The sequence below is a fragment of the Hevea brasiliensis genome, chromosome 1 (assembly GCF_030052815.1).
Source record: "Hevea brasiliensis isolate MT/VB/25A 57/8 chromosome 1, ASM3005281v1, whole genome shotgun sequence".
In the NCBI taxonomy this organism is placed as follows: domain Eukaryota; kingdom Viridiplantae; phylum Streptophyta; class Magnoliopsida; order Malpighiales; family Euphorbiaceae; genus Hevea; species Hevea brasiliensis.
In genome coordinates this window covers 122,649,523-122,672,291 of record NC_079493.1, presented here as the reverse complement: position 1 = coordinate 122,672,291, position 22,769 = coordinate 122,649,523, and the positions used below count along the sequence as shown (strand labels likewise).

The following is a 22,769-nucleotide window of genomic DNA, read 5'->3' as shown; positions in this document are numbered from 1 at the left end:
AAATAACTCATGTTATTAACTTATATTTTTGTGTATTTTTATTTGTTATATTTGAGTTTTTCTTTTGTTTGAAATTATGTGTCGCATTTAAAAAAACAATGAGCATTCATTTTTTTTATAATTTTAATCTTTATATTCACTAAATATAATAAATATTTATATACGAAGTAATTAGGTGAGATAAAAATGTAATTTAGTTAATTTTATTTAATTATTTTCTTAATTATCATGTAAAATTTAAACACGACAGATAAAAAATGGAGAGAAAATATTGATTATTTAAAATATTACAATTTCTATGCTTTAAATATTATTTACTATAAATTTTATCATTTTAGTTGTTGGAATATAGGAGAGTATATTGGTTTAATTTATGATCTATTTCATCATTCATAATGTAACATAGTTAATTATGTTTGAAATATAATTCTTTTTTAAAAAATTAAAATTCTATTGAAGTTATAATAGTGATATTTTACCGTTATATTATTTTTATTTTATTTTATTTATATTTTTTATCATTAATTTGAATCTTATCAATGTACCTATTAATTTTTTTTCATAATCATTAAAATATATCTGATAATAATTATTGATAAAATATTTATTCTATAAAAATATTGGGGTAATATTAAAAAAAAATTATCAACTCTGAGGTTTTTACCATTTTTACTCTATAATTTTTTTAATACAATATAACCTGAACTTTGAACTTTTTTATAATTATACATTGTTGTCCATTTTGCTGTTAAAAATAATGGACTTTGCCACATTAGTATTGAAAATGTTAAAAAAACTTAAATTTTGTATTTTTTCACAATTGTGTTTAAATTGTTTCTTTAACAAATATACCTAAATTTTGAATTTCATTGCAATTGAATCCTTCTTTAATTGCCCCCTTTCAATACTAACAAAGATGTTAGGTTAGCACTTTTAATCTATGAATTATAAAGAAAAAAGATAGTAAATCATTGTCTCTCAAAATACTTGTGCTTATTAGTCATTTTAGGTAAACTATACAATACACTCAGTGTACTAAAAAATAATACGTTGCATATTCACATAAAAATAGTTATAACATGAAACTATGATAAATTACACTGACAGTATCCAAATTTAGGGGTGTGTAACAATAAAATGCTACATCTTTAATTTGTAATAGAAAACCCTTACAATCTTTAATTTGATCAACATAAAAACCCTATAACCATAACCTATAATAACTAGTTTTTCAGGTAATTTTTACTTATGTGACATTTATTATATTAAAAAATTATATTATCTTTCTTCATTTGATGATGATTAAAATAATTTTAAATAAATTAAAATAATTTTAATAAATTAAAATATTATTTTATAATTAATTTTTCTCTCTCTACATTCTTTCTCTTTTGTTCTTTCTCTACCTTCTCTCTCACATTTGTTCTCCTCACTCATCCCTCCTCCCCCGCAGTAACTCACTTCTATAAAAACCATCCCAATATACGAAATCCACACAAACATGTTTCAAAACAAAACAAGATCCTCAAGCATGGCTCTTCAAGTGTCCCTCAACACTCTCAATGATCCTATGTACGAATAAAGAAAATCCCTCAAATTTCTTATTCAATATCTTCATGCTTAATAAAGAAAGATAGAACCCAAGAGTACAAAATGCAATTTGCGTGCTTCACACGAAACCTAAGAGCACAAAATCGCATCATTAAGTTATTTCTCCTAGGATGGGTGACCTCCTGGAATGTTTTCCATTCCACCTATGGGATAAAACTGTGAGGCTTATGGTCAAAGCGGACAATTCCTCTAGTGGTTGGAGCCCAATCATTACAAAACTTGAGTTAGATGTTGAATTATGTGCGTTGGATGTTTTAGATTGCATGGATAGCATGAAATGGATACTTTGGAAATTAGGGTTTGTGAAAAATTAGAGTTTTGCTTATGTAGTGGTATATTAACATTGTAATGGTCAATTAATGACCATTTGAATGTGTGTGAGGAGGAATTGAAGTGAGTAAGGATAATGGAGTTGAGCTTAGGCATGCTGCCCTTGGTGACCTGCAAGATTTGGTGTGAGTCCAGCAGGTTTGGGTAGCTATAATTGGAGTTGTATAGGTTCAATTGGTGCAAGGCCAATTTGACATGAAACTAGACACATAATGGCACAACTTTGGTGAAGAAATCCTGCCCAGAAAACTAAACTAAGTTGACTTAAAAATTACCCTAATCTGGGTGATTAACATGCTGTCCCTGTAAAATGACCAAATGAACAGTGTTTGTTCAAATGGTCATAACTCAGTGTAGAAAAGTTCAATTGATCTAAAATTTTACCAGCAGAAAGCTTAGACAATTTAGAAAAACTTTCATGAGGAACACAAATCCAAATTCTGACAATAACCTAGTCAAATTGCCAAATAAACTTAGGTCACCAAATCTGCCAGAACCAGTTTTGCCCAGAATTCTGGATTCTGCCTAATTCGGTAAGTTATGGTAAAATGACCATAACTTGAGCTACAAAACTCCAATTAGAGTGATTCAAAAAGGAAATTAAAGAAGACACATAAATGAACAACTTTGATGAATAAAATTTTGTCAAATTTCCACTGTAACAATGACCAATAGAGCAGTAAACTTAAGGTATGAAATCTAAAAATTCTGAATAACATAAAATAAGCTTTAAAATGGTATTGGAAATCAATACCAACAAAAATAAAATGCCAAATGTGGTATCTTGGTGAACTTAGGTTCAATAAATTTATTATGTATTAAAAAGTCAACAATTTGAGTGAATAGTAATGTGAATAATAATACAAAGATACAAAGTGTAATAACTAAATAGGTAGAGGAAATTAAGGTATGAAATTTGGAATCCATTAAATATTCATGGATTACTTAGAATAGAAATAGTAATTCACCTAAATGACTTAATGAACATTTAAGTTATATGAGTATATAGTTAAGATTTGTATTCCCATTACTAGTAGGTCTAATAAAATATAAGTGATACCACTTGAATATGAAATAAAATTAACCTAGATGGATTGTTGAGTATAAATGGGATGAGGTTTATATTATGACTTATGTTTCCATTACAAATAAGATAATAACGCCTTGTATGAGTTATGAATTTATATAAATATTATAATGAATAAATGAATCACATGAAAATATGAATGAAACATTAGTTTTCTTTATGAGATAAAGGAAGAATGCCTTGAGTACAATGGTACATGAACACCATTGTTGTGAATTGTGATCAATACAAATGATGTAAGGAATGTATGAATATTATGATGAATGTATAAATGATGAAATTTGTCATGAAATAATGAAATAAAAAAAAACACAATATATTAATATTTAATGATATTATGTGCCCTTGTATTACCTAGACATGTGTGTCAGATTGAATAGATTGGCATGCCAATAGGGTATTATTTTAACAGTACTGCGAAAGGCTTTATGCCTGTTTTCATAGCTTTATGCCCGCATTCATGGCTTTATGCCCGCATTCATGGCTTTATGCCTGCACTCATAGCTTTTATGCTCGATTATGTGTTATCATGACTTTTTAGCCATACTGACTGCATACGTAGTTGACGTTTCGCGTCCCATGGTATGATGGCCCGAGGCACCGCGGTGTCCAATGCTAACGACCCGTTATCCAGTTTAATCAGCCTGTCATAGGTTACCTAGGCAGAAAAATTTATTAAAATAAGTTTAAAATATTAGAAACTAAATAAATCAGTAAGAAAAATTTGAAAGGTATTAAACTAGTATTAATAATTTAATTATTACGAAATGATCCACAACACATAGAAATATTAAGAGAGTAAATGAAAGACTGGTAAAATAAGCATAACGTAAGTAATTATTAGAAATGCATCATCCATAATAATATAAACATAAACTAAATATTTAGATTTATTTATACATTATATAAATGATTATTGTAAACTTATGACAGAAGAGATTCTAGAGAGCAACATAAATGACGAAAAATATACTGTATGGCAAATTTCATATGAACTCAGTAAAAAAATTATTGAGTATAGAAAATATGCTCCAATTATTTTATTTGTATACATTATTCTTTATTATATTATTGCACCACTAAACAACAATGCTTAGTGCGATGGAATTGTTTCCTTCGCGTAGGTACTGAAACTAGAACCCAATGAACGTTTGATTGGGAAGTTTGGGAGTCCAGATCTGTAGAGTATCAAAAGTTGTTACCTCCTCAGCAATGCATATAGCTAGATCTCATTTATGTCACTTTATGTATTTTGTATGTTATAAATATCTCATATGTTGTAATTCATATGTTGTAATGTAAATTAATAATTTATAAGTAATATTAATGTGATATAAATTAATAAATTAGCTTTTTCATATGTAATTAAATTGTATATCATGTAAATTAATGATGATTGAAAATTATCATATATGAGTTGAGAATGAATGGAAATGAATATGAAATTGAATTATATAGAGGATATTCAAATTGATGAGATAATTATTATTAGTATGAATAAGATTTTATTGTGAAAATATTGTTGAATTTTCAAGCAGGTGAATAATGAAATGCGCCAAATAGAAATAAAATAGGGGAAATTTTGCTGGTTTCTCCATAGAAAAATAATTGATATTAAATTAAACGAATTCAAAATTACTAAAATAATAAATCAAGATAAGATAGGGTGCTCCGATACCGAGTGTGACATGCCTCGCTCGGCTACACTATAGAAGGGTGAGGGGTGTCACACAAATAAAGAAAATCTCTCAAATTTCTTATTCAATCTCTTCATGCTTAATAAAGAAGGATAGAACCAAAGAGTACAAAACGCAATTTGCGAACTTCACACGAAACCTAAGAGCACAAAACCGCATCATTAAGTTCTTTATCCAAGAATACTGAAAAGCCACCTTGTAACATAATCAAACTTTCACTTTATGCTTGTACTCCTCTCTCCCCAAATCGCAAATTCAAGATTTCAACATCAAAATACTATTCTGATTGGGTCTCAAAAGTAAAAAAAAAGTTACTCCTCCCTCCGCCATTTTTACACTCCTTTCTTGCTTATCTCAATTCTAATTTCTTGCCCAGATATCCCAAATAACCTATGTACAGGCCATGTCCCCAACCTCAGCAAGCTATTGTTTTGCATATTATTCAAAGGTAGTGAGCTAGATTGAAGAAGTTAGGCATATGCCGATCAAAGAGGGGAGAAGAGGAGGCAATGGGTGTGGGGTGTTGAAGCAGATGGGTCTATTATAAATCTATTTCTATTGCTACCTCATCTGCTTCAGCAGTTGTGTGATTGAGAAGCCATCTGCAGAGATGGGTTACAAATTTTTGGCATGGGTAAAGGGTTGGGTTTGTCAAGATGGTAACAGTTGTGAAGGTTGACCGAGGGTGCCGTTTGGTCTTGGCACAAGTTAGTGAGAGTGGTCAGTATTGAGGGAGTGGGGTGAAGTTTGAAACGTGTATTGAGTTTTTGTGTTGGGAAAAAGGATAAGTTGGGCGTAACCAGGAAGGGAGAGGCGGTTGGGAGAAAGAGAATAAGAGAGGAGAGAGAGAAGTGGAGAAATTAACTATGAAATATATTTTTTAATTAAATAATTTAGTGTCAGATTTAAAATGTATAATTTTTTTATAAAATAAATACTATATCACTAGAAAATTACCAAAAAATAGGCTATTAAAAATTATGAAAATTTTATGTTAATAAAATTAAAGATCAAATAATTTTTTATTACAAATTAAAAATGAAATACCTTATTGTTACAAGCCATTAAGTTGGAGTACATCATTGTAAGTTACTGCATGAACATTGGAATATGAGAGATATCTCTATAAAGAAAACGGGAGGGACGGACGGATGGATGTGGCAGCAAGATGAAAGAAAAGTAGGAAAAGAACCTGAGAAAGCCCATTCCGAACACTGCCTTTAGTTGGGCTTACGTTACATTACAGTTTGTACTGCGGAGGGCCGGTGAGTTACCCAAGTTCGCCATGTCAGCTGAAATGTAACATTGCCACGTGCTACTTGACACGGTTGGACTCTTTAGTTTTTCCATTTTATACAATTAGTACTATTATTATATTTAATATTTAATAATCACTTTAAATTTAATTTTGCTTTCTTAAAAAAAAATAATTTTGTTAAATTGATAATTGTGGACAAAATCAATATTAACATCAAAATATTTTATATCTTTATTTCTGTTTTATTGTCTAAAATAATAAAATTGTAAAGTAAAAAAATAATGACTTATTTAATTAGCTTTTTTATCATTAAAAATAAAAAATTGAAAATATAAATTGAAAATATATTTTAATTTATTTTTGACATATTATGTTTATAGAAGTAAAATAAAATAAATACAATTTTTTATATTTACCTTTTTTTATCATTTAAAATAAATATTGAAAATATAGTTTTAAAATATATTTTAATTTATTTTTGACATATTATTTTTATAAAAGTAAAATAAAATAAATACAATTTTTTATATTATATTTTAGAGATGAAAAATATGAGTAATATTTATCTTAAATGGTCGAAAAGGTAAAAAGTGAAATATATGAAGAATAGGAATTGGAAAAAAAATGCAGTTAAACATTATTTATATTGTTTGTTATCTCATTAATAAAAACAAATAAATTAATTTTTCCCTGGTATATCAAATTAATAAAAGCTAAATAGATTTTTTGTTGGTTTATAAGGGGCATTATTAGTGTATAAAAAAAAAAATTTAACTTATTTCCTTTCCAAGGGTATCTTTTCCTACCTGTTAAGGGTTTGTTTGAACGGAGACAAGGAAAGTGTAAGTAATAAAAGGTAAGAAAAGATAAAGAAAGGAAAGGGTAATAATAAAAAAAAAATCTCATATTTAGGAAGGGGTGAATTAATAAAAAGATAAAGAGAAAATAAAAAGAAGTGAAGGAAGAATAAATTTAAGTGAATGTATAAATAAAAATATTTATAACTCTTATATCTCTCTCCTTACCTTTATTTACACTTCAATTTGAGGCGTAAAAAAAATTTAATTTTAAAAAATAAAAAAAAGTAAAATTGACATTTACTTATACTGACCCTCCATTAACTCACATATAATTAAATAAGAATAAAATAATTACTTATCCCTCTTAATTTTCATTTACTCTTTCATCACTACTTTCCAAGTTGACTCTAAGAGAAAGGTCTCTCTCTCCTTATTTTCGGGTAAAGCAGTAAATATATTTTAATGCCTTTTTTTAGTAGATTTTATAGATATTGAAAGAGGGATATGTCAGCATTATTTTTTAATTTTAATTAAATATTTATATTTTTATATATAAATTATTTATAAATTATATTTGTATATAGTAGAAAAATTTTAAAAATAAATTATAAATATGATTGTATAGAAAATTTAGCTAAAAATAAAGATAATTAAAAAAATTAAAATTAAAATTTTAAAATTATAAAATTTGACTTTTAAAAAATAATATGTATTTTTAATATTTATTATATTAATAAAAAATAATGATATTTTAAAATTTTAATATTTGTGAAATATATTTATTTTATATTATAAATTTATGTAAATTGATAACATTTTTGTCAAAAAATTATTTTATAAAAAATATACTAAATTAATAAAAAAAGGATTACACTTAAATACAATATGTTTTAAAAAATAATATAATAAAATATTATTTTTAACTAATAAATATGTTATATATTTTCATTATTATTAAAATTAAATAATTCAATTTATTGTTGATAATTTAATATTTTTTATTATATTAATAACACAAAATATTGTATCTTTATATTTTTAAAATGATATTATTTGTTCATTAATTTAATATATTTTTTTATAATTTATAAAAATAAATATTAATTTATATAAATTATGAAATAAAATATAAATATTTTATGAAATTTAAATTATTCTTTGAATAAAATACTTTTATTATATTTTAAATGAAATAATTATAAAAATTATTATTAATATATGTATAAAAAAATTAAATATATATTTGAATTAATTATATCATAAATGAATTAAAAATTTATTATTATAATAAATAAAAAATTATTAAATCAATTTAAATAAGAGAGATTTTAATTAAAAATTAATTTAATAATAATAATAATAATTTATTTTATTTAAAATATAATTAAAAATTAAATTAAAAATAAAAATTATAAATTATTCACATATAACATAAATATTATGCTAGTTATCGTATACAATTAAAGGAGAATCATTCACAAAGTAGTACAATAGAATATCGTGTTGACCAATATCTTAATCTATCATATTGAAGACATTTTGATTATTAATCTACCATTTAAATGAAGCTCTAATACAAATTTGAGTTTTCATAATAAAGAAACCCTAAATTTACTCTTTATCACTAAATTTCGAACGACCGAGGCATTTGAATTGAAGAATGAAATTACTTTTTGAGAGAAAAAATCATAATAAAGGCTGATTTGCCCTCGTAATGCTTGGGTGGCAACAGCAACCTAAGAAAATGTACCAACAGAACTGCATGGGAACCATATTCTTTTTTCCTATTTTCTCTCTCTTGAGAAAAAACACACTCACTCTCTCGGCCAAAAAGATACCCAAAGGTACGTTTTTTGATCCAAACATTGCCTTTCGATCTCCCTTTCCCACCTCTCTCTCTCTCTCTCTCTCTCTCTGTGAACTGTGCTTGTGTCTGCAACTGCACTCTTGGATGATGGTTCTGCGAAATCTTAAAGAAGAAAACAAGTGAAAGCTATAAAAAAAAATCCCAAACTTATATCCACAATTGGAACGCCCACTAAAGAGAAGGAAAAGAAAAGAAAAAAAGGGGAAAGATAACATTTTCCACTTTCCAGAACCATGGTATTAAACGAGATAAAGGAAAACCCTTTAGATCTTTCTTTTCTTCCCCTCCTCCCAGATCTCTCACCTTCACAAGACCCTTCAATATATAGGTGTCTCTCGCGGTCTCGCTTTTGCTGTTCGTTTTCTCTTTTCGTACTTCTTTTAAGGGTTTTTGTGCTGCATGCGAGATTGGGTTTTAGTGTCTCTGCTGATTTTGTTAGCTATTTTGTTTTGGGTTTCAGGTTATAAATGGTTTACACACATTTCTCCATGAAAGCGAGGTTTATAGTGATTTTTGGCACTTGTGTTCACTTCAAAATAGAGAAATACCATTAATTTTAAAGATCTCTCTCTGTGATATAGCAATTTTTCTTTTTTTTTTTAATGTTCATTTTTATCTGTTTTGAATTTGTTTTAGAAAACTGAGTTGGGGTTTTTGAGATGGGTAGCTCTGATGACCCCAACAACAACTCCAAGGCTATTGATGCGTCGGTGGGCGGGTTAGTTTGGGTCCGACGTCGAAACGGTTCATGGTGGCCAGGCCGTATTATGGGTCTTGACGAAATTTCGGAGGGTAGTTTGGTTTCGCCAAGATCAGGCACTCCCGTCAAACTCCTCGGCCGAGAGGATGCCAGTGTGTAAGTGTGCATTACTCTTGTTTTCATAGTTCTTTCCTCCGACTCTTTGTGGTTTTTGCATTGGTCAGCTTCATAGATTGCATTTTGTTGGTTGGTGGCAGGTTTTCTTTGGATTGATGTTGATAATTGTGTGAGTTTTGGTACTTGTGTGGATTGTCATTGGAGTCGGCTTGTGCTTCCTGGCCTGAGAATGAAAACTCTTTAATTATCTAACGTTGCAATTTCCTGAGTTCATACTTTTGTGATTTTGATGGTATTGTTATTCACAGTTTTACATCCAGTGCTAAATCCATAAAGTTACAGAAAAGGATAGGAGACATTCTGGTGATGCTTTTAGTATTGGATTTGAAATAAAAATTGTATTTTTGTGCGTTGGATCCATATCTGTGCTAGAGTAGGTAGATTTTAGATATACGTTGTAATTTCCTTGGATCCTTTTATGACCATTGAATTGTTTGGAGATAGGCTCACAGGCAACAACTTTAGTGATGTGTGGAATGTTGTTTCCTGGAGCATTTTTCACTGTTTTATGTTTTTCCTCTTGTAAAAACATTTCGATCTGTTTTCATTCCTTTCAGCCCTTTTTTGTTTGATGGGGCTGCATAATTTATGTTTATTGTCAAAAACCTCACCATTGGTAAGAATAACTGTGTTTGGGTGATACCTTGGTATGCTTTGATGGGAGTATATTTTATAATGCTGAGTTTTCTTATTTACTATCAGTAAAATAAGTGTGTTCATTCTTCATTCATAAGCATTAATTAGGTATTGCCACTTAGAATTCCCTCAATTACTTTAGTACCTTCAATTACTTTAATACAAGTGTTTCTGTTGGTTATGAACCTCTATATGTATCCCATATGAGTCTAGGATGTGTTTTGATTCCAATCTTGTTTACCGGTCTTTTCAGCTGCTAATCTTAACCCTGTCATCTTTTTAATACTTGTTTTCTATGACTGCTGCTAGTCCAACATTGGCTACGGCACCATTACATAACTGCCCATGTGTAATAATTTTCGCTTCTCAAATGCTACCACATCAAAAGTTATGCTGCCACATTTCACAGAGTCATTTTTTTTGAAAGGCATATTGCTTGTTTTGTGTTTAGTATGACAAAATGTTGTTTGTTTCGCTAAACTTTGAGACTTGTAACAAGTTGACACTCTTAATTTGATATCCAATTCCCATCTCGTGGTAATAAAAAAAATCAAAATCTTCTGAAATGTGGAAGCAGGGTAACCTTTTTTATGCTTTAGGAGTCTATCCAATTTCTCAGTGAATAAAATTTTCTCAGGTTTCTGTGTGGATATCCATTCTACAAAGCTAGCGTGTGACGAAAGAGTTGAGAAACTGATAGTAGAGAAGTGTGAAATTTACATGAGGAAACATCTCTTATATCAATTAATGAGAGCTTATGTTGCGCCCTTTTATACTTAATGTTTTGCAGAGTCTATGCATATGTTTGCTTTTTTACGTATTCTGTGGCTATCATAATTCTTATTGTTCAATTTTGAGTGCTAAGGAATATGATGTGAATAATTTGGGGAATATTTAATGGGTGCTAGTGGCATATAATTGGTAGAGCTGGAGAGCATTTGTTCCAACTTCCACAAAAAAAAGATCACTGTGATGCTGCTTTTCTACATGTAGATGTAATGAGAACATCCATAAAGGGGTCACATTTGGAATGCAAGTTGTTTTTTTCGGCTTTAATATGTTGTTTGGTTTGCTTAATTGCTTGTACATTTTCATTGTGGTTTATGGGAATGGTATTTCTGTGGAGGTAGGCAACTTATGGATGGAACACCCTGCCCCCCTTCTCCGCTATCTGATAAGCAAAGAGTTATCAGTAATGTAGAATTGTAGATGGTTGCCTTAGTTGGGCGAATATTTATTTTTGCAGGAAGATGTGCAGAGGAAAGGCCTACAATGTTACATTGGCAGATTTTTGGGTGTTTATGAGGCATTTGACTTAATTTGAGGCTTGACATGTGTATAAAATGCATACTTCACTTGTATACAAGAATTGTGCTCAAATATGTAAAATACAAGGATGATGATAGATGTCTGTTGAGATTTTCTGCCATATTCTTAGTGTGGTTTCTCAAGATTTGTAGACATTCAAATGTATGTGTATGCAATGTGTGCTCGTCTTTGTCTTATATTCTATGTTTACACTTCCATCTGTGATTATGTGTGAAATTGTTGTATGATAAAGTTAATGCCATAACGACATTTGCATGCACTAGTAGTTTTCTTTCCAAAGGAGACTAATCATATTTCTACTATTTTTTTTCAGTTTCTGTTTTTTGTGGTTCAAGAATATAAATTTTGCTTGAAGGATTTGATTTCTTTATTTTTTTTTTTCAGGTACTAATATCTTCTCTTTATGTGCATATAATCTGACATAATTTAAAAAAAAAACCCCTTTTCTATTGTTGTTTTAGGGACTGGTATAATCTTGAAAAATCTAAGAGGGTGAAAGCTTTTCGATGTGGGGAATATGATGAATGTATTGAGAAGGCCAAGGCAAATGCAGCAAATGGTAATAAGAAAGCAGTGAAATATGCGCGGAGGGAAGATGCCATTCTTCATGCCCTTGAAATTGAGAATGCTCGCCTGGGGAAGGACTGTATTGATTTCTTTTCTAGCACCAATAATTCAGTTGGTGAGGTTGGTAGTTCAGCCAAAGAATTGGCTAGCATTTCTGGTTCTGGCAAAGAAGATGTGGGTATGACAGAGGAAGAGAGTGATTCTGGTGCTACCAAAGATAAGTCAGATTCAGATTCAGCACCAGAATTATCTCAATCTGGTATATCTTTCGAAGAGCCAAATCATTTTGGTGCTTCTAAGGTGCAATCTGTACAGGGAAAGAGAAGAAAAACCCCAAATGATTCAGAGGATGATGGAACAGAAGGAATAAAGCGCATGAGAGGACTTGAGGATCTTGGAATGGTTGTAGGAGATTCAAATGCTGGAAATTGCTTGTCAAATGGCAGTCCCATAAATGGTAGCAAAGGTTATAACTTGTCCATGAAAAGAAAGAGATCACAAGTAGCAAATGTTCATGAACTCTTGAAAAGAAAAAATCGTTGTCGACCATTGACGAAGGTATTGGAGAATACAGCGATGGTATCTGTTCCAGTTATTTGTGATCGACTTCCCAATTCAAGTGGCTCACCTCTTAATGGATTTTCTGACAGCAAGGTTTCTGGTATAGATTCTAATGAGTCTAGAAAAAGCATTTGTGTTGTAGTTAATAATAACTCAGATAGTACTGGAGTTTCATGTGAGAATGGTGCATCTTTGAATCCTTCCGAACATGCTTTCGATGCTTCCCACATTGATTACAAGTTGAGAACAGAGAATGATGCTCCTGGTGTATCAGGATTTACCGAGAATGATTCATTAGACAGGTTATTTGATGTGCCATTTGTTGGGGAGGATAAACACTCAGCAGGTATATCTGATTAAGATATTTGTGAACTTAGAAGAATATTTATCCATTTCTTTTAGCCTGTGAATTTTTTTATGCCGATGTTTTATAATGTCTATATAATATAAATTGCAATAAGAACATTGGTAAGAAATTGCTTAGGAGGATCTGTCTCTCTGAGTTCTATGATGTGTGCTGTACTGCTGTGCTACCAAAGTTCTTTGAGTTTGCACAAGGTGACAGCCTGACAGGCCTGAGAAAAAGAGAGGACAGCAGCAAACTCAAGACCTTTATTTAAATGTCTGCTTATGTCCATGCAAGCCTGTGGTTGTGCACCCTCACATGGATTGAATGGACAGTGCCTGAAGAAATATCTTTGTTTTAATCGATGTGCATTTAGCGAATTTATTTATATGGTGTATGGATTGTTTTATAGTGCAATTTTCATTGAATAATCACTTCTTATTGTATTCTGTTTGTTCATCTGGCTGGACATGTATTGTTGAGCACTTGATAGTTTGATATCATGTGTGAGGCTAGGACTTCTAGTTCATTTGCTTCTATCCTTTGTTGCCTATTAAATAATCTTTGGCCTATGCATCTTGCTACGCCTAAAATTTTAAATACCCGACAAAAAGTTCTCTCTTCTTTCCATTGCAGATAATTTTTTTTTTCAGTTAGCATTTTCTACGCCACTTTTTGTCCAGATGTGGACTTGAAACTAGCACTGATTTTTTATTTTATGCTACAGGTTTTTCTCCTATGGTTGTGTCTTCCTCAGGAAAGCATCAAGTTGGTGGATTGGGGAGGCAATCTAGTCAAAGTAGTCAAGCAGAGGCTGTATCTCTGAAAAACGAGGGACTCAATGAATCTGTTTCTGCCAGTTCAGCGGCTACTCATGCGAATAATATCAGCCAGAGGATGGAGAAAGGCACATCAAAGTGGCAGTTGAAAGGAAAGAGGAATTCAAGACATATCAATAAAAATAGAAAACAAGACAAGAGAAAATATATGGCTATGGATGATGAACCTGATGCATATTTGGCAGGTATAGAGCACTTGGATGGATTCTTTTCAGGTTCTGATCAGAAAGTGGATTGTGATGGCACTAGGAGGTCCCTTGCTTCATACAGTTGCAACTTGCAAGTGAAAACCAAACAGATTGCTGATGACGAGGTAGACGGAGTTCAGGATTGGAGCAAACCTTTTTCTCTCAGGGAATCTCATATCAGAGGAGGAATGGTAGAGGTGTCTTTGCCCCCTCAAAGGTCACTTCCCTATCGTCAATCACGCTTCACAGTAAACTCCAGATATCAGATGTCAGATTTTCCTGGCAGAAATATAAATGATTCTAAACTTTATGATGTTAAGGTTGAGGTCAGAGCAAATTATCAGCCACAGAATGTTCCATTGGTTTCCCTTATGAGTAAATTGAATGGTAAAGCCATTATTGGTCGCCCTCTAACAGTTGAAGTTCTGGATGATGGCTACTGTGATCTTATCGGTAGCAATGAATGTGATCCAACTCATGTATCTGCTTTGGAAGGTACTGGACTGGGCCATGCAGCTATGCGAAATTCAGAACCTGGAAGGATTCCTGCCAAGCATATGACAATGCAACTACGTTTTTCTCCAAGTAAGTCACCAAAAAGGAAATGTGGGCTTTTGTCTAAAAAGATCCGGAAACTATCTTCATTGACGGGTAATAAAGATGAAAGGAAACCAGTGGTGGAGAAACTCAGGGGTCCCGTTATAGTTTGTGTCCCTCTTAAATTAGTATTTAGTAGGATAAACGAGGCAGTGAATGGTTCGGCACGACAAACACATCGTGCCTTAACATCAAGCAACTCATGAATTTGGTTTTTTGAAAAACTTGCGGAAAGTGGAATTCTGTCCATGAATATGGTTTATTGGTGTTCTGGGAATTTTATAATTACAGGGATCTCAGGTTATTCAAAACCATGCTTGGTCAGTGGCAATATGCAGAATTCCTCTGTAGAATTTCATGGCCAATTTCATTGTTGTAGAAAAGGAAGTCTAGGAGTAATATGGATGGAGGCTGCTTTGGCTGTGTATATATGTAACATTAGTTGAGATGTAAAGATGGTGATCTGGTATTAGGCACTCGTGGCCTGATATTAGGTTTAATTTATGAATTCAGGGTTGGTTCATGGGGCTGAGGCTAATAACTTAATTTTCAGTGACTGGTCTGGTACATGGTGAGCAATTTATTCCAAGCCACCTTTTCTTCATTTTTTTATTGCTTGAAATGCTAAGCATTTTTCCATGATGGTGGACCAATGACTGGAATTAGGTCAATAGCTTCTTATGGGCCGACCATCTTTTGAAAAGAGCGCAGGAGATTATTAATATAGATGAATACACTGTGTAAAATGGGTTTAAATATTCGAACAATGACTGAGTGTCATTTAATTCAACGAGAAGTGGGTAGGGTTCACACAACATGGGTTGTCAAACACTTACGCCTTCGTCTGTTACAGTAACTTAGTCTTCACCATCTGATTTAATAAGTCTCACTTCTCTCCCTTTTAGCCTCTGCGTGCAAAAGAACACTTTCATCTACAATTGATAACCCAGTGGAAATATCTACTATTTTCGACGGAGCTCAGATAGTAGAATCCCTTCTTTCTTTACTCAACCTTTAAAATATCCGATAATTCTCTCATCTGGAAGATTTGACGGCGCGGGCGTTTAGTTTTTTTTTTTTTTTTGTTAAGTTAAATTAGATTGTTGGGTGAGACTTTTTAATTTGCCGCATCATATAAAAGGATTTAAAATAAAGAAATTTGATTGAAATTATTTTAATATTAAATTCAGCTTATTTGAAATGTCCTATTGTTTGTATTTCAAATCTTTATTTAGTTGAGTTTTAAAATTTTTGTATGGTCAAATAAATTTATGAATCTAATTAATTAACAAAAAATTCACACATTATTATGTTAAAAGAATGCGTTTAAACTTTATACGTAAATGGAATTTAATAATTATTTAATTAAATATTTATATTAAAATTCTTATTTTGATATAAAATTGTGCTTATACGAGAATTGAACTCTAATGGGTAAATTCCTATAGTGTATGTGTTTTAATAAAATTAATTATTTAGTGTTTTTTTTTTAATTTTAAAGTAAAATTAATTATTTAATTTTTTATTTTAAAAATATATTATTTAGTTTTAGATTTTTGATTTTGTTAAATTATTTAATTTCTTTGTTACTGAAACTAATTAGTTAGTATCTATATTTCAAAAAAATATATTAATTAATCCCTATAATTTGACTCTATTTATTATTTAATTTCATAATTATTTTTTATATTTAAACTATTTAAAATTTTTACTTCTTATTTCCCTCTTATCTTATTTTTTTATTTTTTTTTTATATTTCTTTTCCTTTATATCTACATTCTTCTCCTCTCATTCTCTCTTTGTTTACATTTGTTGTTAAAAATGAGATAATTTGATTATACAAAAAATTAATTAGTTTTTATAAATTTATAAGTACTGAAAGAAAATTATTTTTTAATAAAAATATAAAAATAATGTTTAAGGTATTAAAAATTTTAAAAAATATAAATTTAAATTTAGTCCCTACATATTAAAATTTTTATTTTTATCTAATAATATATTTTTTTAAAATATTATATTTATTAAAATACATTGACTAACTTTACTAAAATTGTGTACTAAATAATAGTATTTATATAAATATTAATTAATTTTTTAAAAATAAAAATAAATATTAATTAATTTTCATAAAATAAATAAATTAAATAGTAATTTAAATGATATAAAAATTAAATAATATTTTTTTAAAATATAAAAAATTAAATAATTAATTTTATTTAAATATATAAATTAAATAATAATTTTTCCAAGAAAAATTGTGCTCGGTAACAACCGACCCGAAAACGTAAAATGGTTCCTAAGCTGAACGGGGTAGTTTGGGTAATTCACAAAAACAAATACAAAACCTAGGTTTTTCGCCCTATAAAATGATCATCAGCTGCCGATTCTTCCTATCGCTCTCCGTTCCCAACACTTGTGGCCACCAAGCTAAAGAGCCCAAGCAGGTTTGTTTATCACATTACGTGAATATATGTAGTTAGTTATAATTATAGGGCATTAGATGGAGCAAGGCTGATAGATCTTGTGTGGTTGGTCTTGCAGGAAAGGAGGATAGCGATGGCGACGGTACCTGGTCAGTTGATATGGGAGATAGTGAAGAAGAACAACTCATTTTTGGTGAAACAGTTCGGCAGAGGATCCGCTAGCGTTCAGTTTAGCAAGGAGTCTAACAATCTCTACAATCTCAACTCCTTCAAGCACTCTGGTACTCATCTCATGCTTTCTTCATTTTGCTAGATTGCTCCTCTTTAGTCTACTGTGATCCCATAAGAATCGGGGAAAGTGGGTTGTCCTTGCTTTGTTTTCATGGTGATACGAGCAAAAGAAACTTCCTTTCGTTTCTATGATACTTTGGCTTGTGTTTCTTTACTGGTGTGTGACAATGGGGAATCTAGATGCTGATTTTGATGTGGGTTAAATAGGGTTGGCAAATAAGAAAACAATCACCATTCAGCCAGGAAAAGACCAATCTGTGGTTCTTGCTACAACTAAGACCAAGAAACAGAACAAACCTGTGGCTTTGCTTCATAAGTCTGTCATGAAGAAGGAGTTCCGCCGGATGGCCAAGGCTGTGAAAAATCAGGTAATTTAGCGGGCTTTATTATCTTATTTGCTTCTTTGTTAAATTGCTTTTAGTGGTTGAAACATGACAAATGATCTGTAACCATTGCAAATGGATCTGTAGCAAATAAGCAGTGTTTCCTATTGTTTGTTCACTTGCTTTTCAATATTGAAACATGATGTTTTTAAATTGTTTATCCAATGTATTACCATGGGACTTTATATAGCACTTTTAGATTGATTATGTCAAATAAAATGGATTACCTAAGTTAACCACCTGGATGATTTGTAACTGAGATCCTTTGCTGTGATGAGCTGTTAACATGTGAGAAGAACTCTCTCATGGTGTCTCTTCTGTGAAATATACCTGTTTTGCCAATGTCTCTTTTCTAGCCTCCCAGCTTCAGCCTCAATCGAGGCCTATATAAAGTTTTGTTACTTCTTTTACTGATTGGTTCTTCATTTGATTATTTACTTGGCATACATCTTTCTACATGGTGCCTGTTTTTTCGTTGTATTTCATTTTCTAACCTTGTCTTTTTTTTTTTTAATTTTTTTTAACACTTTTGCTGACTTTTTTCTGGATGTATCCATGGCATATGATTTTATTGTTTAATGCGAACTTCATAAAACATTAGACTTTGAATATATCAAATATAATGCAGTTCTTTTTGCTCTTAAAAAAACATATAATCCATTTCTCAAGTCCATCTGGACAAATCATGTTGAGTTACTTTGCAGTGATGAGCTATTAACATGTAAGAAGAACTCTATTCAGAGTTTCTTCGATGAAATATACTTGTTACGCTTGGCTTCTGAGCATTTTTGAAAGTGTGTCATTACTAAATACCAGATCTCACAACCAATCGCATCTGGCTTGCTGTGTATTATTCTTCCTTTATCTTAATAAATTGGGTAGATCATAGTCAGCACAGTGAGGAGCTCTCCACTAAGTTGCTGAACTGGCCCTTAAGGTTTGCTGTGTTCTTGAGTAGATTTAGGTAGTGTTTGGTTATTCACGTGTCTCTATTGTTGCAGGTTGGGGATAACTATTACAGACCTGATTTAAAGAATGCAGCTCTTGCAAGGTTAAGTGTTGTGCATAGGAGTCTGAAGGTTGCTAAATCTGGCGTCAAGAAGAGAAATAGACAAGCTCAAAAGACCAGTGCTAGGAAGTGAATAGTGAGTTGAGAAGGAAAGATATTCTCTGTTACTTCTCAACTTTAATTGACAAGTGGAAAATTCCCGAATCCTGTTTTTGTTTTGTTTGTATGTTGATTTATGTTAGATGCTGAACTATAGGGCTTGTTATTTTTCCTGGTTAATTTTGTGTTGTGATATTTTATATCAAGTTTTGGGTATTAATGCAGTCTTTTCTTCTTATATATTTTTGGCTTAGCAAATTTAAATGCAAAAATGAAGATACAGAAATAGGGCTTTTTTTCAAATAAATGAAATTGAAAAATAAAATTACCGAAAGGGGTTGGGAAGAAAGTATTTACCATGTAGAGGTGAATTTTACTGAGTTAGATATTTCAAACCATGGACAAAAATTGTGGATTCCACTGTCAGTGGCGTCCAAACTGACATAATAATAATTATTATTATTAATTGGTTGATAGAATCATCATATGACTATCAATCAATTACATTAGCGCTGTACGAAATTGTGGTTTTTATTCATTTAGGAAAGGCCTTAATTTGATTACAATTGTTGAAAATTCAGATTTATCTTTTCAGGATGGTGGAGTGGAGGTGTAAACATAGACTTTTAAATTGCTCGTCCTTCACAAGCAAGCAGTATTTTCCTTGAAATGGGATGCTGAATATGACAGCCAATCTGCTTCCAAAAAGTCTCTCGTCTCATGGTAGGTCGATGGCCAAAATGGCTCTATGAGCTTCTTTTTATTGTACCGCTGAAAGCTGAGGTGGAGAAAGGCGCAATGTTATTGTCACCACTCTCCAACTATGTTTTCATTGTTGAAATGTTAAGATTGAGATCATGGCTGGTCGAATCTTTTCTCTTTATGCATGATCTGCGAATCAAATTGCTACTTTTGGCAAGCAAAAGCCCTTCCTGAACGCCTGGAAGAGGTGAGGGCCATGTAATGCAGTTCTCTAGATCATGGCAAATGAGTGACAAAGCCATTCTACAAGAAAATTATTAAGTATAACCATTCTACATACGATGATCTATGATCAATCGATCAAAGTGCATTAATTGTATCTTCATAGTTTTGCCCGAGTCTTCACTTTAAACGTGCAAGTTAAAGGTGCTAGCAAGCTTTAAACTCATTGACCAGGTCATAGACAAGGACAAATCGCAGTTTCATTCAATCCGATTACTAAGCAATAGTTAGATTGAATTCGTTCATTCTCATTGATCGTTGTATTCAGGCTAGTCCATAATCTTCAAAAGATAGAAGCGCAAATGGCATCATAGTAACTCAAGGGACTAGTGAGAAAGAAAAATGACAATCATAATTGTACGTGTAGAAATCAAGTTAATGTGAAAATTTCCAATCCAACAAATCTATGTGACCGTCTGCTCGTGCGGTGCATCAGAAATATGTTCTCGGGGTTTCTGTACACATTAGAAGATAGGCATGCAAGTAACAACCCCTTGCATCTACCGGCTAGTTTTCTTTCAGCTTTACTGATTCGTACAATCCATGGTATCCCGGGAGAAATCAAGATGAGCAGCAAGTGTTAGTGTTACTACTTTGGTTGACAGGTTTTCCACGGATGGGCACTGTACTGGGTCTAACAGCACTGGCCGTTGGTTGACTAGCCATTCTGCCACAAAATTTGAACCAGAAAAGAAAGTGTGAAAATAATGTTGTAAACTTGTAATAGCTAACTTTGTGGATATATTATTGTCTCAAAATACTAGTAATAATTTGAATAAACTATCATAGATCAGTTACTAGAAAACTAAGGGTATTTTGTGAAAAATTGCAGCACCCCAAATTCCTAAAGCACAATTGGGATGTGTAATAAACAATTAGAAGACATCCAGAAACATAAATGAAGACTATAAGCTAACCTTTTCTTTATGTCTGCAGACATGGTCATGAAGGCATCCTCTACATTGGTAGCATTCTTGGCACTAGCTTCCAGGAATGGGATACCAATTTCATCTGCAAACGCCTTCAAAAAGGGAGGAAAAGGAAAGAAAGGAACTTCTAAAGTTTTGAATCACGAAACTGATATAAAAAAGATAAAATTCGAAGATTATGATACCTTGGCAGTTTCATTGGATACCACCCTCTTGGAGGTTAAATCACATTTGTTACCAACCAAGAGCTTATTAACATTATCAGTTGCAAACTTATCAATTTCTGCCAGCCATGCCTTGACATTTTTGAAACTTTCTTCATCTGTGACATCAAAGACAATCTAGCAAACAAGATCACAGCATCATGTAAAGTCATTTGCAGAAGACAATGTGAGAGATATTCATCCAATAATGAAGATATATCTACATACGATAATTCCATGTGCACCACGATAGTAGCTGCTTGTGATTGTACGAAATCGTTCTTGACCAGCAGTGTCCCACTACGCAGAAAATATGGGAATTCTATCAGCAAAGGATGGTGTACATCATTTCTTGAACAAAGAGCAGAATGCTTTGAAATACTTACAATTTGAAGTTTGATGGTCTTTCCATCTTGCTCGACTGTGCGAATTTTCTAAGTAGGAAAAGTAAACATGTGTGAAGACAATAATACATTGTTAAAGCACTTATTATGTTAAAATATAATAATTTTGCCATACTTACAAAATCAACACCAATGGTACTAATGTAGCTTTCAATATAAGAATCATCCTATGTAGCATGAGAATCAAGTTAGTTGATTCATTTTATGGATATTAATCCAAATAATTAAGCTTTCTAACTTATGATATAACAATAACTAACATCGTAAATCAACCTTTTTGGAAACAAATGAAAAGAGTTAGAATTGTAAGTCACCCACAAGAGGGGTCATGTAGCAGAGAAAATTTGAAGGCACAGGACAAAAAAAAATTCAACAACATAAAACCTCAGAAATGCTCACCGCAAATCTCAGCAGCAGGCATGACTTGCCAACACCAGAATCTCCAATGAGCAATAGCTTGAACAGGTAGTCACTGCAAAATCATTGAACCCTTTAAAAAGATCAGGAATCACTCAGAGATCTGTGAGGAAATTATCTGTCTCTGTGCTTGCCATTGATTTACCCATCTTATTTCATAGTGTTAATGACATATGCTGTACAACATCACAATCACAATGTGCTTTACATCTAAGACAACATCATCTCCCTTCTACACCCAAAGAAATATATTCAAACATGCATTCTCTCCCAGTCATAGCAAACATCTGAGAAATTATATCTATGTAGAATTGGAAATCACAACAATATGGATAATATGAATGTAGATATACTCCTCTTACATGGGCATTGATCTTATTCAGTGCCTTCATTTCACTCGCACAATTACACAAGCAAAGCATAAGCCAACCAGTATCCGAAATTCCATCCATATTAAAAAGAAACAACTATATTACATTTGATGATTTTTAATCTTTTTCATCTCAATAAAATAGCTGAATCAATAAAAGATTATCGCAAGAAAAATAAGACCCAGGTAACAAACTAACGCAACCGCGTAATAACGTGGGTGCGATTTTGTATGTATGTTAAAGAAGGAGAGATCAAGATCATACTATTCAGGCATCATGGTTGATTTCTAGGAGGTACAGCAATGAAAACCCGGATTAAATTTTGATCAGCAAATAAGAGGTTGCGGTGCACAGAGAGAAAGAAGGAGCAGAGAAGGCTCTCTGGCATAAATAATTAGGAGAGGAAGCAAACAATAAGGTCCATAACAAGAGTTTCGTGATATTGAATGTTTCTTCACAGGCTTATTGGCCTAAAGGGTTCTGTTGGATTTTTGTAAAAAATTGCTGATTTGGTCTTCTACTATTATATTATTTACTTTTGTTGGGTAAAAGAGAAAGAAATGGGTTTAAAAAGATGGTGCTCATTTAATTAAAATGCTTATGTCATTTTAATAAAAAGTGAGGTCCATCAAATTTAATTTGATAAAATATATAAATTAAGAATTA

The 22,769-nt window shown here is 31.5% G+C and overlaps 3 protein-coding genes and 2 non-coding genes across 10 annotated transcripts; 4 read left to right on the top strand and 1 right to left on the bottom strand.

The window, feature by feature from the left end:
- The first annotated feature begins 8,477 nt into the window (after positions 1-8,477).
- LOC110639062 (uncharacterized protein At1g51745) lies at positions 8,478-15,113 on the top strand. Of its 6 annotated transcripts, XM_021789855.2 has the most exons (5): positions 8,635-8,978; positions 9,111-9,149; positions 9,287-9,506; positions 11,954-12,966; positions 13,694-15,113. In XM_021789855.2, the coding sequence occupies exons 3-5, from the start codon at positions 9,310-9,312 to the stop codon at positions 14,794-14,796; spliced, it is 2,313 nt and encodes a 770-aa protein (XP_021645547.2). In that variant the 5' UTR covers positions 8,635-8,978; positions 9,111-9,149; positions 9,287-9,309; the 3' UTR covers positions 14,797-15,113. The 6 variants fall into 6 exon arrangements, with proteins under 6 accessions (XP_021645549.2, XP_021645547.2, XP_021645548.2 ...); XM_021789857.2 differs by lacking the exons at positions 8,635-8,978; positions 9,111-9,149 and adding an exon at positions 8,478-8,627; XM_021789856.2 differs by lacking the exon at positions 9,111-9,149 and having other exon boundaries at positions 8,635-8,886.
- A 1,770-nt stretch (positions 15,114-16,883) lies between these two features.
- Positions 16,884-19,035, top strand: LOC110639073 (60S ribosomal protein L28-2). Its single transcript, XM_021789871.2, has 4 exons — positions 16,884-17,034; positions 17,132-17,294; positions 17,512-17,672; positions 18,689-19,035. The coding sequence occupies exons 1-4, from the start codon at positions 16,957-16,959 to the stop codon at positions 18,827-18,829; spliced, it is 543 nt and encodes a 180-aa protein (XP_021645563.1). The 5' UTR covers positions 16,884-16,956; the 3' UTR covers positions 18,830-19,035.
- Positions 17,952-18,029, top strand: LOC131170035 (small nucleolar RNA R24). The gene has a single exon (XR_009140983.1). It is a non-coding gene; the product is annotated as a small nucleolar RNA R24 (small nucleolar RNA).
- LOC131170024 (small nucleolar RNA R24) lies at positions 18,385-18,474 on the top strand. Its single transcript, XR_009140972.1, has one exon. It is a non-coding gene; the product is annotated as a small nucleolar RNA R24 (small nucleolar RNA).
- Positions 19,036-20,008: 973 nt separating the features above from the next.
- Positions 20,009-22,598, bottom strand: LOC110639072 (GTP-binding protein YPTM2). The gene is made up of 8 exons (XM_021789870.2): positions 22,368-22,598; positions 21,715-21,787; positions 21,435-21,482; positions 21,298-21,345; positions 21,140-21,211; positions 20,894-21,049; positions 20,697-20,800; positions 20,009-20,446 (listed from the first exon to the last, which is right to left on the bottom strand). Exons 1-8 carry the CDS (start codon positions 22,379-22,381, stop codon positions 20,341-20,343), a joined length of 621 nt encoding a protein of 206 aa, XP_021645562.2. The 5' UTR covers positions 22,382-22,598; the 3' UTR covers positions 20,009-20,340.
- Between the last annotated feature and the right edge of the window lie 171 nt (positions 22,599-22,769).